Consider the following 15,787-nt stretch of genomic DNA (forward strand, 5'->3'; position numbering starts at 1 on the left):
TGTGCATTGGGTATACTGTGATGAACTGGTGATTTACCCAGACTTAATTCCAGCTTTGAGCCCGACACTGCTCGGATCGCCTTGAACTCCAACAACCCTGAACTGGCTTAAAGACGTGTGAATTTGGCTGGAGGAAGAGATGCATGTGTTCATAATAATATTACCACATCATTTATACATACTGTATATATGAATTACCTGACATGGACTGGCATCACATATGTACATAAGTACTGCCAGGACAGCCTCTGAGCTCCACAACCCTGAACAAAGCAAGTTAGCAAGTGAATGATACCAAATAAGAAATTTTTTTTTTTTTTTTACAAAATCTCAAACAACTTTGGGGAAACGTTTCTGCGGATATCAAACTGCTCTTTGAAGATACACGAGTTTGAAAATGTTGGTCCCATTTGACACACTGAAATCAAGGGCCCTATATTTTCATTGATTAAAGCACTACTTAAGACAGTTTCTTACTAAATCAGCACATTTAATATGATCATTCAAAATAGTTTATTGCTTTCATGCAGGAGTGCCATAAATTTTGCTTGAGTCAAGGTCCCAAAAAGTTACAGAGGATGCAAAACCCATTATTAAAAAAGAAATATATATATATATATATATAAATAAATATACAAATGTGTATGTGTGTATATATAGAATGTGTACAGTACAGTACATATACACACAACCTTTTAGAAGAGGAGGGACAACAGCAATTTTGGGAGGGAGGAAAACAGGAAGAAAAAAAACCAAACACTTGTCACCCTCAACAAGATATGCTAAGACAGAAGAAGACATGCGGTAAAATATCAGAAATATAACAATTTACCTGAAAGGAAGAGGATGAACAGATATCACCTAAGTCACATGCTTGAAACTGCTGCATCTTGTGCAGATGGGAATACTTGAATTTTCCAGGACCACAGTGCATGCTCCATTTTCATTGCTTGACTATTTCACACAAACAAAAATTTAGCACTAATATGTTTTGCTGAATAATCACAATGTGATGCAGCTTCATTTTATTACAGTTACATATTCAGAACAGAAAAAAAGAACAACAGGTGTAAAAATTTAGGAAAGGGTGGGAAATTGACAAGGAGTTGGGGGTCTGTCTTTAACAAAACAAGGGTGAAGTTCAACATACACATTAGTAACTGACCAAATTAGCCCAGAATGCAGCATTCATTTGCATTTTTGCTAACAGATTTTCCTGACAGCTTGTAAGCGGTGAAGACAACACTAAAGTGCCAAAGGTTCCGGTTTCGCTTACTTGGGTGTTTTTTTTTATCGACTTACAGTAAAAGGCACAAAGGAACTGCATTTCAGTTTCATATTTTTAGTTAACTTTCAACACATTTCATGTTATGCAGCTTTTTTTTTTTTTTAATATAAAAAGAACACAAAATATTGATGCATGCTTGAAAACAACTATAGCACAATGTACACTATCCTGACAGCCATCATTTGTGCAAGATCCACACTAGGATTATGAAGTGTGGAAAACAATGGTAAACCTTTACTCACAGAAGAGACAATCATTTGCCGTGCTGAAATTTGCACTTTTATTTTATCAAGTATATAGTCTGACTACCATGTGCTTTTTAGCCAGGAGCTGTATTTTTAACACTTGGCTCTATAGATGTATACCCAAACTAATGTTGGAAGCAAGCCTACTGAATGGCGGTAAATAAGCAAATATTTATAAAAATATATAATTTTTTAAAAATCTATTGATTAGACATATGAAGCTAGTACTGTACTACAGTTGTCATGCATCTGAAGTCAGTCTGCACACACTCATATTTACAAGGAAAAGGAAAGTGGATTTCAAAAACCAACTAATTTTCGTACAAATTATGTAACTATCTCTGCTAAGTGTACCTGCCTAAACAATACCTAGGATATAGCGAAACACCTCTCACAATGCAGATCGGATTTTGACATTTTATATCCCACAAGAATGACATTATAGGCTTTTTCACAAAGTGCATTTGAATTCCAAGCAATGGGCCGAAACAAACTTATCTCAATATCGCCATTAAGGCTACATTATGCAACTGTTCCAGTGTTTCCCAGTTATAGCGTTCATTTTCTTAATGTTAGCAAGTCAGAGGCAGCCACTGTGTGCTCACGCCATTCGCATAATGTGACATACCCAGCGAGTCACTAACTAGTCCACAACTCACTCAAACAGGTTAGATTGTCTCTTTAGTTGTACATGTGACTCTGTGTGCATGTCAGCTGACAGTCAATGAATGCTCATCCTGAAGTACAGTGCACAAAATGCAGCAATGTGGAATAGGGGACATGCTTGTTTTGGATCTCAAAAACAGAAGAAAAGTCAATCTGTATGATGTCTTGAGTTTAATAGACCATGGCAGAATGAGAAAAAGAAAGATGGGACAGAGACTGCAGCTGAGCTCAGAGTTGATGTTAACCTTTAGTACAGCGCTGGCTTCATCAGGCAGCATGCTATTGGCTGCCACAAAATGGGGCAAGCATGACTGCGCTAAACGTTCAGCACACAGTCTGTAAATTAGACATACCCTGCAATTTGCAGTTATTTAGATCAGCAACTACAGTTGGCAGGTCAGACATAACCGATGACTAAAAGCTGTTTAATGTGACATTAATTTCAGCCACAGTAATGCAGTATATCTTTTAAAGCCTGTTCTTCTGAAACTACCTATTAAGGAAATATAAAACAGATGGAACCTACAAATGCTGAAACATTACATTATGCTATTTCAGAAATTAAAACACACACTATAAAATGAAGGGAAATTATTTAAAACCAACAGTGCCCTGATACTCTAGTTTCAGAAATGTTATACACAATAACTAAGTCAATATATAAAGAACTACAATCCATTCCAACATATGCAATGGTGTCATAGCCCATATAAAGTCAAAGAAATGTTTCTGTATATTGTAACATTGCCAGACTTTTCTATCACTGTCCTGTTTTTAACACAAATGATCAATTAGAAGGCAGGCTAAATATTGTAGCAGGTATGTTAATAACCTGGCAGCCTTCTTGTTCTTGTACAAACCACTCCAGGTGTGCAACGTTTGCTTCTTTGAATACACTGTGCTGTTTGCAATGAAGTTTTAGGTTTTCTAAAGGTACAGTACAAAATGTCAACACACTGATCTAATTATGGCAAGCGAATGTAGTTAGGATATAGCGGGTTGGATAATGGATGGAAATTACAAGTGTCCTACTTGAACTACGTTTAAGGGTGGAATGAGAGCTTCAGAAAAGAAAACAGAGTGCACTCATACACATTTAACCAAAAATAAACCAATTTTGCATATTGCCATGTCAATAAACAAACACTCCTGAAGAACCCATACAATATACAGCATATGTGTTTGAACTTAGTAATTAATTTGCTTTTGACTTGTAGCTTTTCTTGCAGTTTAAAAAATGAAAAACAAACATGTACATGCTTGTACAAGTAATGAAAACCTCACTGAAAAAAATTGCAATTTTTTATTTCTACGTTTGACTTTTTATATAAGGTTTTCGATCATAACATTTCTAGTGTAATTTTTTAATTTTCTCTCCTTCCTACATACACACTCTTTGAATTTTCAACTGCCATGATTTAATGAGTGGGGGAGTATATAGAACACTATTTTTAAATTCACAGGTCCTTGCACTGTGTGTCTTTTTAATCAATTATTGGTAGAAATTGACTGACATCAGAATTTATGCTACTTCCTCAGTTTGGATATAAAATGTAGCACTGATGATGATTTAAAAACACTTTTTAGATATACTAATTCAGTTTAACATTATCCTTCTTACTTTTTATTACTAAAGATATTTGAGAGACCTTCTGTATTCTGTAGCAATTTTAAGAGAATGTCAAGATAGTCGTATTTTAATTGGCAGTGAAGCCATTTAGTAATTATTTTATTACTATTAGGCAAGTGTTATTATGAAAGGACTTCACTTTAAAATTTGAATGAATGTGTGATTCTTAGCAAATCATTATGTTATAATACTGGCTCTAGTAAAAATATTGATTGAAATTGTTAACAAAATACAACATTATAGTGTATGACATAGCTATCATAATTTGGACATGTATGAAATTTTTTTCCACAAAATAAAAAGATTTTAAAAAATGGTTGAATTATAATATAAAATGAATTAAAATTACATATTTCCTTTGAGGAAACACAATTTAACCATTTTAACATATATTAATCTTTTATGGAGAAAGTAGCACTAATATTTCTATTCAATTACTGCTCTGACAAATCAATTACAACCTTTTTGTACAATATGAATATTTCATTATTATTTAATTATATTTTAAACACTTAAAAAAACGAAAATGTGTAAAGACCAAAAAAGCTTTATTAAAATATATTTATTTCCTTTCTGCTTTTATTTTACAATGTGTGAGTATACACACGAAAGAAAGGAAGAAAACAAGGAGAGATATTCTAAGAAGGCAATACTGTTCAGTAAAATCTTAAAGAAGCTTGACAGTGGTGGTGCCCTGACACATCCACCAAGAAATCAAAACATATTATTCATTTTACTAAAAGATATGCATAACATTTAATGAAGAACTGCACTTAGTTTACCCTTTGTTCTTGTTTTTACTCTGAAAGCTGATCCTCATTAGTGATGAAAAAAAAGTTGAAAACCATTTTAAATCACTTGTTGAAGATGCTTCAGTTTAAGTATTTCATAGACACATTAAAATGTGGATTTTTTATTTTTGGAATTTTATTTTATAAAATACTGCTGAACTGTGAGCTCAGAAATAATTACGTTAAGGCAATCAAACCATCTGTCAATGCTGCATTGCAAAAGTCAGCAAGACAGCCATTAGGAAAAGCCAAGTTAGTTTTGATCAAAATAAATATTTTCATTACATTTGTAAAAAGGAATGCACATACTCCTAATGTCACATGTTAATATCTGAATGCAAATTATCTATTATCTTAACTTTAAATATCACTGAAAATCATTCTAGTGAATGACTGTTTTACAAGCAGCAGTAAAACAAAGACTAAAATGTATAAAAATACGAAGACTCCAATCTTACTAGTATGATAATTGTTGTAATAGCTATGTACACTAGTACTGTATTTCCTAAATAAAAGATTTGTTATAACCGTGTGAATCAAAAATCTTTGGCAAAACAATTTCCATTTTGAAAATACAGCAATTGGTGTGAAAAAAACTTTTCTTAAGTTGGTTTAAATGTATGCATACTATTACAAACATCAAATCTTTGCAGACTTTTAACCATGTGTGAAATGTAGTTGCTGCTCTTATGGAACTATGCATGCCTGAGACAACCAATATTTTGAAGAACATTTAAAAATGAAAAAGTAGCATATTGGTAATATAAAGCAAAAAAGAATCTGACATTTGAAAATAACCCCTAAAATTTCAATGTAATAATTATTGAACACAGAGAAAGAAGCTAATCAGTATTCTATTTGCTGACATATCTTAAATCCCCCAGGTTACATCTATTTCACATACAACTAGAATATTTTATGTGTATTAAACAGTTACATGAAAAATTACCACAGTCAAAGAGTAACTGTAATTTTTTTTCCCCATTAATACCCAGTGCATCTAAACTATACGAAAATAAATCAATGAAAGCATGCAAACAAACAAAAAATCCATATGAACATATATTATTTGGAGATACATTTCCCTTAGAAGCTTGTAAAATACCTGGCACTTCTTCCTGCAGAATACACAGCACTTTACATTCATACATGTCCCATTTCATAGGTGCAATTAATAATAATCTGAAAATGTAAAAGAAATGTTGATTGCTCCCACAATTTTTTAGCTATCTTAAACTTCAATTGCAGCACATAGTTCAAAGCAATTGTAATCCAGTGCTTTCTTGTTCTACTGATGTTTTTTAACATATAAAACACCTTTAAATTTTATATTTATTTTCCCCATACCCAAACATAAACAAATTATTCCAATTCCATAAAAAACAACAGCCATATAACGCCTAAACAGATTACTTTTTCTGTTTCTTAAAGATTTTGAAATTGGGGAGTTTCTTTCGACTGACATTACTGTCAGTGTCCTCTCCTGTGGAGCCGCTGTCTTCTTCAATGGGGCTCTTCTTAGATGAAAGCTGAGGGATGCGACTGGATTTACTACCTGTTCCTACTTTGGGATCCCCAGTTGGAGATGGTGTGTCTGGCTCTGTGGAAGTGGGGCTCAAGGACCGAGATGACTCAGACTGTGAAAGCCCTGCCATTATGCTGTTGATCTCACCCAGACTAGCTGATTTTTCCATTCCATGAGAGTAGATCTTCTTCATCACTAAAGGGCTGTCACACAGACTCTCTGTCAATCCTCCTCCTCCTTCATGGAGTCGATTCCCACCATTGGGAGTGTGGCTTTGAATTATTGGTATCTCCTCCAATCTGGCAGAAGGATTGTGAAGGAAAGATGCAGGTTTAATGGGTGGCGACTTTGAGCTAGACCCAAAAGAGCTGGATAGCCGAGGATGCTCACTAAGCTGGGAGAGGGAAGAATCAGAATCCGAACGATTCAGATCCCTGATATGGAAAAAGAAAGGAAGAATAAAAACATTAAGGTTAAAGTTTAGTGTAGGCAATCCTGAACATCACATCTGTATGTAGCTGATTTTTTTCTGAGTAATTCTATGTATACTACTGAACACACTGAACTTTACCTGCATAATAAAGTAATTTGCCCCAGAGTCAGAAATAATAATTACTATTATATATAAACTTCATAATTATCAGTAATGTATTATTAAGTCCTACAAAGCACACTTACTGTAAGAATTATACATTTGGAAGTACACTGTTAATTGTATTTGTATACTTTTAAATAAACATAAAATACATTTTTTGGAGTGTTACATTAATTAAAACATGCACTAACATTAAAATTATACTGCTGTTGTGTACATTACTGCTCAAAAGATTTAGAAGTTCACTTGTTCTTCAAATTTAATGAATGACCTAAAATAGTGAGAAGGTAAGCAGTAAACTGCCAGAGGTTTTAATTTAATGGTTAAGCTAGCAAAAACCGAAAAAAAGGAAATGTCAGAATATTACAAATAGGCCTTCTTCAGGGAACAACTAATAGGTTAGAACATACAGATGTTCTACAGCAAGTAAAGTAAGTTAAGCCTTTAAAGTTAACCAAACCAAAGAATTTGCACAAGTATCCAAACTTCCAATGATTACTTAAAAACCCTCTGACTGCCTTAAAGCAGAGTTGGAACATAATTGTGTTACTACACCCTCTGAAGTTCAACTTGGACAATATCAATCAGTACAAAGTTGTAAATTCTAGTGACAAAGGCAGGAAAACATCAATTAACAAATCAAAAGAAACAGTGCATTACTACCCTTCATCAATTTACAAATCAAAAGAAACAGAGCATTACTACCCTTAGACGTTAGGCCTTTCACTTTGAGAAATTGCAGTAAAAATCAAAGTGTCATTAAGTACAGTGTCATACATAATCCAAAGGTAATTGGAAACAGGAAAAAAACTCTACTAGGTAAAGATGAGGCAGACCCAAAGTCACCATCCAATCAGAAGACATGCACAACAGCTTCAAGCACAGCTTAACCAGTGGACAAAAAAAGTAACTTTGTGCTGCAGGTTTGACAGGGCAAGTGGCAGTAAGAAAGCCTTTCAATAAAGGACAAAATAGGGCCTAGGGCTGTGGACTACTGCAGACTGGAAGAAAGCCTCATCATCTAATGAATCAAAATTTGAAATTGTTGATTCATCACACAGAGTGTTTGTACACTGCCAAGTTGGTGAAAGGATGGTTCCTCAGTGTGTGACACTAACTGTCAAACATGGAGGAGAAAGTGAGATCAACTGGAGTTCTTTTGCTGGAAGAAGAGTTGGTGACTGGCATTCTGAATCAAAAAGGCTACCACAGGTTGCCTGTTATATCAGCAAAATGTGGCTACTTGGATGAATCAAAAACATGAATAAAATTTTGTACACTTAATGATTCCTCGACTTATTTTTTTGGATTTTGTATTTGCCATTGTTTGTTTTATGTCTTGATTTCATGAAACAGTAAATTGTGCACATTTCCATAAAAACTGAGGTGTTCTAAAATTTTTGACCAGTAGTGTATAATTTTCATATACATGTTTAAAATAAATAAATAAAATGGACAAGCAAAGCCCAAATGTATCTATGATGTAAAAAAGAAACTTGATAGTAAATTAACATATACATAAATCACCATAAATAACTGATTTTGTTCAGTTATTTTTTTCAGATTGCACTCCATCCAACATAAATTGGTAAAATCAAAGTCTCAATTAAAAAATAAATGAAAGAAAAATAATTCTGTGCATATATTACATTATTGAATGTTTTATTGTTATTATATCATATGATCAATAAGATGAATACTAAAAGAATCATGAACCACCAACATAATGCACTTGAAATAAAGTAATTTATTATCTTGTGTATAATATGCTTCAATGTATACAAGTACAGAATATCAGTGTATATGCAAATAGATCCGTCTTGCAAATAGTGTACTTTGTAAGATTCCTGTAATACATTACTGATAATAATGAGGTGAATACTCAAAAAACTTTGATTTACTTAATTTACAAATGATTAACGTTTGACACAAAAAACAAAACTAAATAAAATTTCTTCACATGTGATAAAGCTGCAGCTGTGAAGACAACTGCAGAAATGGTATTTAAAAAAAGAATGACAAGTATGGGAGCTGTTTTTCTTACATTTTAGGCATTGTAATGAAAAAAGTGATATGAAAGGAAATTCAGTAGTGAAAGAGCTGAGAGAAAGAAAAAGTATGTTAAAAACTCTTGCTCATTTGAAATAAAAAGTCTATAATCATATGTTCTTTCATAATAAAATAAACAAAATCTTGCACTTTGCCGTTAGACGGTCACGGCAATGACTGGTTAATCAGCTTTCTCAGAGGCCCTCACATAAAGAAAGAATAGTAAATTAGCCTTGAATAACACACTATGGAAGTATACTACAGTGGTAAACACGATTTGCACAATTTTCTGTGATCTGTTTTTTACACTAAAGAATAACACCTTTCTAAATTTTTTATAGAAAATTATACTTTCAAAACTGGATAGCACATTATACCGGTCTTAAAACATTTTCAATTCTGACAACAAAATTTTAGCACAAACATTTATATATCCATGTTTTCTAGTAGAGTATATTCCTGTTTTCAGTGAAGACTGTAGTACTTGCCAAAGCAAGTCATTGTCTTAACATGTCTATTGTAATCCTTCATAAAAATGTTCTTTGTTGGGAGCTGCTATGAACCCAGCCAAAAAGGATAGATTTGGAAGAGGGTGGCAAGCAGATACTTAAAAAAAAAAAAAGCTAAAAACAAAAAATAACAAATATACACTTTAGTTTGACTTAAATTAGATGTCATATATGTTTCTGGTCGGAAGAGAGAAAAAATTGCAATACTGCATTCCGTTTTACTTAAATCACATGAATACTCTTGCCTTTGAATTCCAATTAAGTTCCCTATTCATATTTAAATTTATAGAAATGTGTGCATCTTCAATGGTAATGACCATCCATTTAAGTACTGCTAAAATAACTGATCTAAAAATGACAAAAAATTGTCAAATTAATTAATTTGGGAAGGTGTGAATTATTAAAAAAAAAAAAAAAAGCAAAGTAATTTAGATAAAAATTCCACGCATCCAAGATACAGTATATAGGCCTAAGAAAAACAGATATCAAACCAGTCATGCAAAATGTGGAGAGTAAAATGATACCCAAAGCTTTCCGTTCGCTGAAGCACTCCATAGGTGATGTCCGGAAGGGGAAGGTCAGGAATAGTGTCCATTGGCTGAAAATGGGGGGAGTAATGGTGGAATACAGGGTGAGCAGGGGAAGAGCTACAGGAAGAAGAGGGTGAACAAGATGAGGAAGATGCACAGATCACAGAGGGATGAGTGGAAGCCGAAGATCCAAAGGTTTCATACTGTCCCAAAGAAAGACTGCGTGCTTGTCGCAGAGACACCCTAGCTCTTGCTTGATAAGGTGTTCCCTCACCCTGCTGCCCTGGGCCAAAACAACTCTCTACCAACCTCTGGGAGCCCATGGCCATCTGTGGGTCTATGTGCCGCTGCCTCAAGGAAAGCATGCTAGGAGCTGTAAAAGGGGGAAGAAATATAAAAAAACATGTTAGTATGGAGAAATATTTAAACAAATCCAGTAATTCTTCAGCTTGAAAAAAAAGGCAATATAGAAGTGAGCAAAAGGTTATGGTGGCACAAAACATTTGCTTTTGTGTAAGCAATTATTTGCAAAGGAACAAACAAGCAGTTTTACGTCAAAATCACTTTAACCAAAGTCTGAATTTAATCCTGATGCTGATGAAAAATATCACTGAAAGCTAAACTTGACAAAAATCAGACCATGAAATGGATGGAGCTTACCAATAAGCACCAAATATAAATGCACAGGACAGTTCATCAATACATATTGTGTCTTTCATAATTAAATTTATTATACAAGTTAGTGGAAAGGTGGCAAAATGTACTAATGCTGTCTCACAGCTTGAATAAACTGACTTCCTATACAAGCCCATCTAATGCCTGTGTTCTCTATAAGTTTGTGCAAGTTTTTTTTCCTTCTCGTCACCCTAGGTCCCGTCCCCAATCCTAGAAACTTGTGTTGACACCAAAACTAATTAAGTGTGACTGTGTGGGTATAAAAGTGCACTCTACAAAAGAACTGTCACTTCATTCTGGACTTATTCCTACCTTACATTTGATGCAACTAACTCTCTATAGCCCATGATTGGGTTAAGTAGGTACACTGAATGGATGGATGGACGGAGTTAATAAAAAATTAACTTGTTCACTATGTCTAACATTTTCAAGAAATAGTTTACTGTATAAAAAATACCACATTATTATTTTTCATCACATAATGCAACTTTGAATTTTCTCAGCCTTGGGTTTGTATCATGAAGTCTGTATCGGACAATGCCATTATAGAAGGTAAATACTCAGAAGAACCTGTATAGCTTAAGTTCTCAAAGTACATGTTCAACAAGAAAAACACACTCTGCTTTGCAAATTTCTGTTTTTCTTCATAAAAACACTTAATAAACCACAGTAAATTTCAATATGACAGTAATCCAGTTACTGGAACTATTACATGTTTGGCCGCTTTCATTCAAGCACTCTTAAAAGTATGGACTTTTTCAAAGTGCTTTCAAAGTTATTTTCCCCCCAAATTTTGTTCTAAAGTAAAAAAAATATATTGCTTTTGTCATACCTTTTAAAAATCAATAACCCCTCACAAAACAGAGGTGGAGGCCTTAGGCATAACCTGTCTTCAATTTATCCTGCTGCCATTTCATCCATGCCCAGGAAAATCAGGCCCAATTCACACCTCCTCCAGGTGGACCACTCTTAACGACCCACTCTATGGGGGTAGGAGGGGCTATTAAAATGTGTGACTATTACATCTACCCACACCTTCCCCTTCCTTTGTTTTACTCAATGAGCCTATTCAGGGCAGCTGTGAAGTGAAAGTAACCTAAATTTGTGGTCTCTAACAACATCCCTCGGACTGAAGAAGTTGCTTGGATGAGCAGTGCAATGTATCTATCTAACAAGACAGAAGTCCAGTTGCCATGACTCAACTGCCAGATAATTTCACCTGGATGACTGAGAGCCTTCACAGACATATACATACATATATACACACACATATACAGTACATACAGTGTATCCGGAAAGTATTCACAACGCATCACTTTTTCCACATTTTATGTTACAGCCTTATTCCAAAATGGATTAAATTCATTTTTTTCCTCAGAATTCCACACACAACACCCCATAATGACAACGTGAAAAAAGTTTACTTGAGGTTTTTGCAAATTTATTAAAAATAAAAAAAAACTGAGAAATCACATGTACATAAGTATTCACAGCCTTTGCTCAATACTTTGTCGATGCACCTTTGGCAGCAATTACAGCCTCAAGTCTTTTTGAATATGATCCCACAAGCTTGGCACACCTATCGTTGGCCAGTTTCGCCCATTCCTCTTTGCAGCACCTCTCAAGCTCCATCAGGTTGGATGGGAAACGTCGGTGCACAGCCATTTTAAGATCTTTCCAGAGATGTTCAAACGGATTCAAGTCTGGGCTCTGGCTGGGCCACTCAAGGACATTCACAGAGTTGTCCTGAAGCCATTCTTTTGATATCTTGCCTGTGTGCTTAGGGTTGTTGTCCTGCTGAAAGATGAACCGTCGCCCCAGTCTGAGGTCAAGAGCGCTCTGGAGCAGGTTTTCATCCAGGATGTCTGTGTACATTGCTACAGTCATCTTTCCCTTGATCCTTACTAGTCTCCCAGTTCCTGCCGCTGAAAAACATCCCCACAGCATGATGCTGCCACCACCATGCTTCACTGTAGGGATGGTAATAATCTGGTCATGAGCAGTGCCTGGTTTCCTCCAAACGTAACAGCTGACATTCACACCAAAGAGTTCAATCTTTGTCTCATCAGACTAGAGAATTTTGTTTCTCATGGTCTGAGAGTCCTTCAGGTGCCTTTTGGCAAACTCCAGGCGGGCTGCCATGTGCCTTTTACTAAGGAGTGGCTTCCGTCTGGTCACTCTATCATACAGGCCTGATTGGTGGATTGCTGCAGAGATGGTTGGTCTTCTGGAAGGTTCTCTTCTCTCCACAGTGGACCTCTGGAGTTCTGACAGAGTGACCATCGGGTTCTTGGTCACCTCCTTGACTAAAGCCCTTCTCCCCCGATTGCTCAGTTTAGATGGCCGGCCAGCTCTAGGAAGAGTCCTGGTGGTTTTGAACTTCTTCCACTTACGGATGATGGAGGCCACTGTGCTCATTGGGACCTTCAAAGCAGCAGAAATTTTTCTGTAACCTTCCCCAGATTTGTGACTCGAGACAATCCTGTCTCAGAGGTCTACAGAAAATTCCTTTAACTTCATGCTTGGTTTGTGCTCTGACATGAACTGTCAACTGTGGGACCTTATATAGACAGGTGTGTGCCTTTCCAAATCATGTCCAATCAACTGAATTTACCACAGATGGACTCCAGTTAAGCTGCAGAAACATCTCAAGGATGATCAATTCTTGAGCTTCATGGCAAAGGCTGTGTATACTTATGTACATGTGCTTTCTCAATTTTTTTATTTTTAATAAATTTGCAAAAACCTCAAGTAAACTTTTTTCACGTTGTCATTATGGGGTGTTGTGTGTAGAATTCTGAGGGGAAAAAAAAGAATTTAATGCATTTTGAAATAAGGCTGTAACATAAAATGTGGAAAAAGTGATGCGCTGTGAATACTTTTCGGATGCACTGTAAATACAAATGTCGTTCAAGCTTTTGACTGATGTTTACTGGGATAGGCCCCAGCTTTCTTGTGACCCTGCTCTAGATAAGCAGCTTTGGAAAATGGATGAATACATAATATACACATACTGCATATGTAATTATGACTGGCTGTTGGTAACCTTATGATTTGAAGATGGAAACCATCTCTTTAACTACTGTTTTAAATGGTATTAGATCACCTATAAAAAAAGGAAGTGTGAGTAAAGCAATGATATCTTTAATAATCCTGAGAATGTGTTATTGATGTCCTCAACAGAAGGTAACTTGGCGTTGTAAATTGTCTGTGTCACCCTACACTTTTAAGCTGAGCAAGTGCAATATACAGGAATGCCTCAAATAAGGATGGCTGGGAACTTATAAAAGTTAGTAACAAAGGATCTAGAAATCTGAGTTTTAGACGTCTGAGGAAGTAAAGGTATTAGTTAGCCTTCTTTTCTAATGCCAAAAAGTGAGGCATTGTCATTTTATACCAGCATAAATCCAATCATGAATTTTGATGCAGCAAGTGCATTATATGTTAAATCAGGAAACAAAAAAAAAATGTCTTTTGTAGTTTAGTTAACGGAAATCAAATCTAGACAACACAAGGACCTTTTTTGTTTGCTCTCTTTAAACTTCTGTGCATTGTGTTTTTGACAATTGGTCCCTTCAACTTCTCTCTGGTATTTTGACTTTTTTTTTGCCTTTCCCTGACCTTGTCTCTGCTCTGCTCTGCTCTATTGCACATTTTGGTACCTCCCTTGGTGTTAGATTAACTTTAAAGATGCTTCCAGTAAGACTTTAGTGCTAGGAAGTGTAAATGTTCAGTTCATCAAGATTACTAACTGCTTCAGTCACATTTGGTGCTGTCTCACGAACACACTGCCTCTTTCTGTCTCCCCAAGATAATAGCTTGCATCTGAATGAACAAGAATAAACCAATAAGAAGCTGCAACAGATTCAAATATGGCAGAGAAAAAAGAGAGAGAGTGAAAATTTGAATATAAAAAGGACAAAAATATGTGTAGTCTGATGCTACAGAGAAACTTCAGACAACAGGTGAGGTAAGCTCAATTTATTGAGATTACCATAAAGAAGTCAATGGAAATTGCAACAACTTTTTTATTTTAATTTCTCCTCCTGGATATACATGTTGACAAAGTACTTTGGTGGAAATATAATTTTACGATAAGCAGTTTGACTCGCATAATGTTACTTCCCTGTTTTCATGAAAACTCCATCCACGACAGTCAGTTGTCTTTAAATAGTAAAATGGACAGAGTGTTTATATTTACCTCATGAAAAATAACACCAAGAATCTGTGACAAAACATTTTTCCCCAATATCTTTTTGTTGTTATAAACAAATCTCAGAAATACAGGAGGCATGTTTTATGATATCAAAATTTTTGCCACCTTAGAATGCAAGCATTTTGTAAATTTTTTTCTACATTTGGACGCATGCTATTCAGACACTAAAATCTGAACTGCAAACATAGACACTATTCTTTTTTTTATTATTAAAAAAAGATTAAATTTAGAATACAATTTGGCATGTCAATTTAAATTTATACCTTTATTATGAAAAAATAACTGGCTTAAAAAATACCAAACTTAATTTTAACAACAAAGCAATCTTACGTAATTGAGAGGAGTTTAAGAAGTATAACGTGTAGCTATTTCATATTCTTTACTTAAATTTATTTGTGTTGATTATTAAACATTGATTAATGTAGTACATTGCAGTATAGGACAATTCTTAATACAACTACTGGACTATTCCAAAAGATGCTCAAATTGAATTCAGTTGGCTGAACCCAGTATTTTTCACTGTTTTTAAATTCTTACAATGAGAACTGCTTTTATGTAAAACTATACAATTCACACTCATAGTATATGTTGAATAACACTGTATACACCTAATACTGAACAGGTCATACCCACACGGTCTAGAATTCACACCTGCTGGAATCTAAGGTTTGCATTACCTAAATGATGGCAAGTCGGCACTTTTTGTAGCAAGATCATATATTGCCTGTTACAATAGGATTTATCTGAATATATGCATTTTGGTGAAACATTGTATAAGACATAAAATTTCAATATATTTACTTCTTCCAACCAAGCATGCATTTATAATGCCTTATAGACTTGAAGCAGTTACCAGGTAGTTTGACAGGAGGACTCAAATGTGGTTGCTGTATTTTTAACAACTTTAACAGTTTACTAATTAAAATAAGAATACAAACGAAAAATATTTTAGTAATTTCATGTGAATTAGTTGAATGAAATGTTTACTTTTACCACTAATTTTTAGGAATGAATTCAGTAATATGGTACAAACATAATACATCAATAAAATGAATGTCATTTCTTAAT

The 15,787-nt window shown here is 34.7% G+C and overlaps 1 protein-coding gene across 2 annotated transcripts in view; it reads right to left on the reverse strand.

Moving 5' to 3' along the window:
- Positions 1-469: 469 nt before the first annotated feature.
- The window catches only part of LOC120523954 (stromal interaction molecule 1-like), a 124,819-nt gene continuing 109,501 nt past the window's right edge, over positions 470-15,787 (reverse strand). The window contains exons 8-9 of one of the 2 annotated variants that reach the window (XM_039745700.1): positions 10,138-10,201; positions 470-6,579 (exon numbers count right to left, since the gene is read on the reverse strand). In XM_039745700.1, the coding sequence (XP_039601634.1) occupies positions 6,030-6,579; positions 10,138-10,201 (614 nt within the window). In that variant the 3' untranslated portion in view covers positions 470-6,029. Of the gene's footprint in view, positions 6,580-9,822; positions 10,202-15,787 lie in introns of both variants that reach the window. The other variant, XM_039745699.1, reaches the window with a different exon arrangement.

The sequence above is a fragment of the Polypterus senegalus genome, chromosome 2, assembly GCF_016835505.1.
Source record: "Polypterus senegalus isolate Bchr_013 chromosome 2, ASM1683550v1, whole genome shotgun sequence".
NCBI classification, from domain to species: Eukaryota; Metazoa; Chordata; class Cladistia; order Polypteriformes; family Polypteridae; genus Polypterus; species Polypterus senegalus.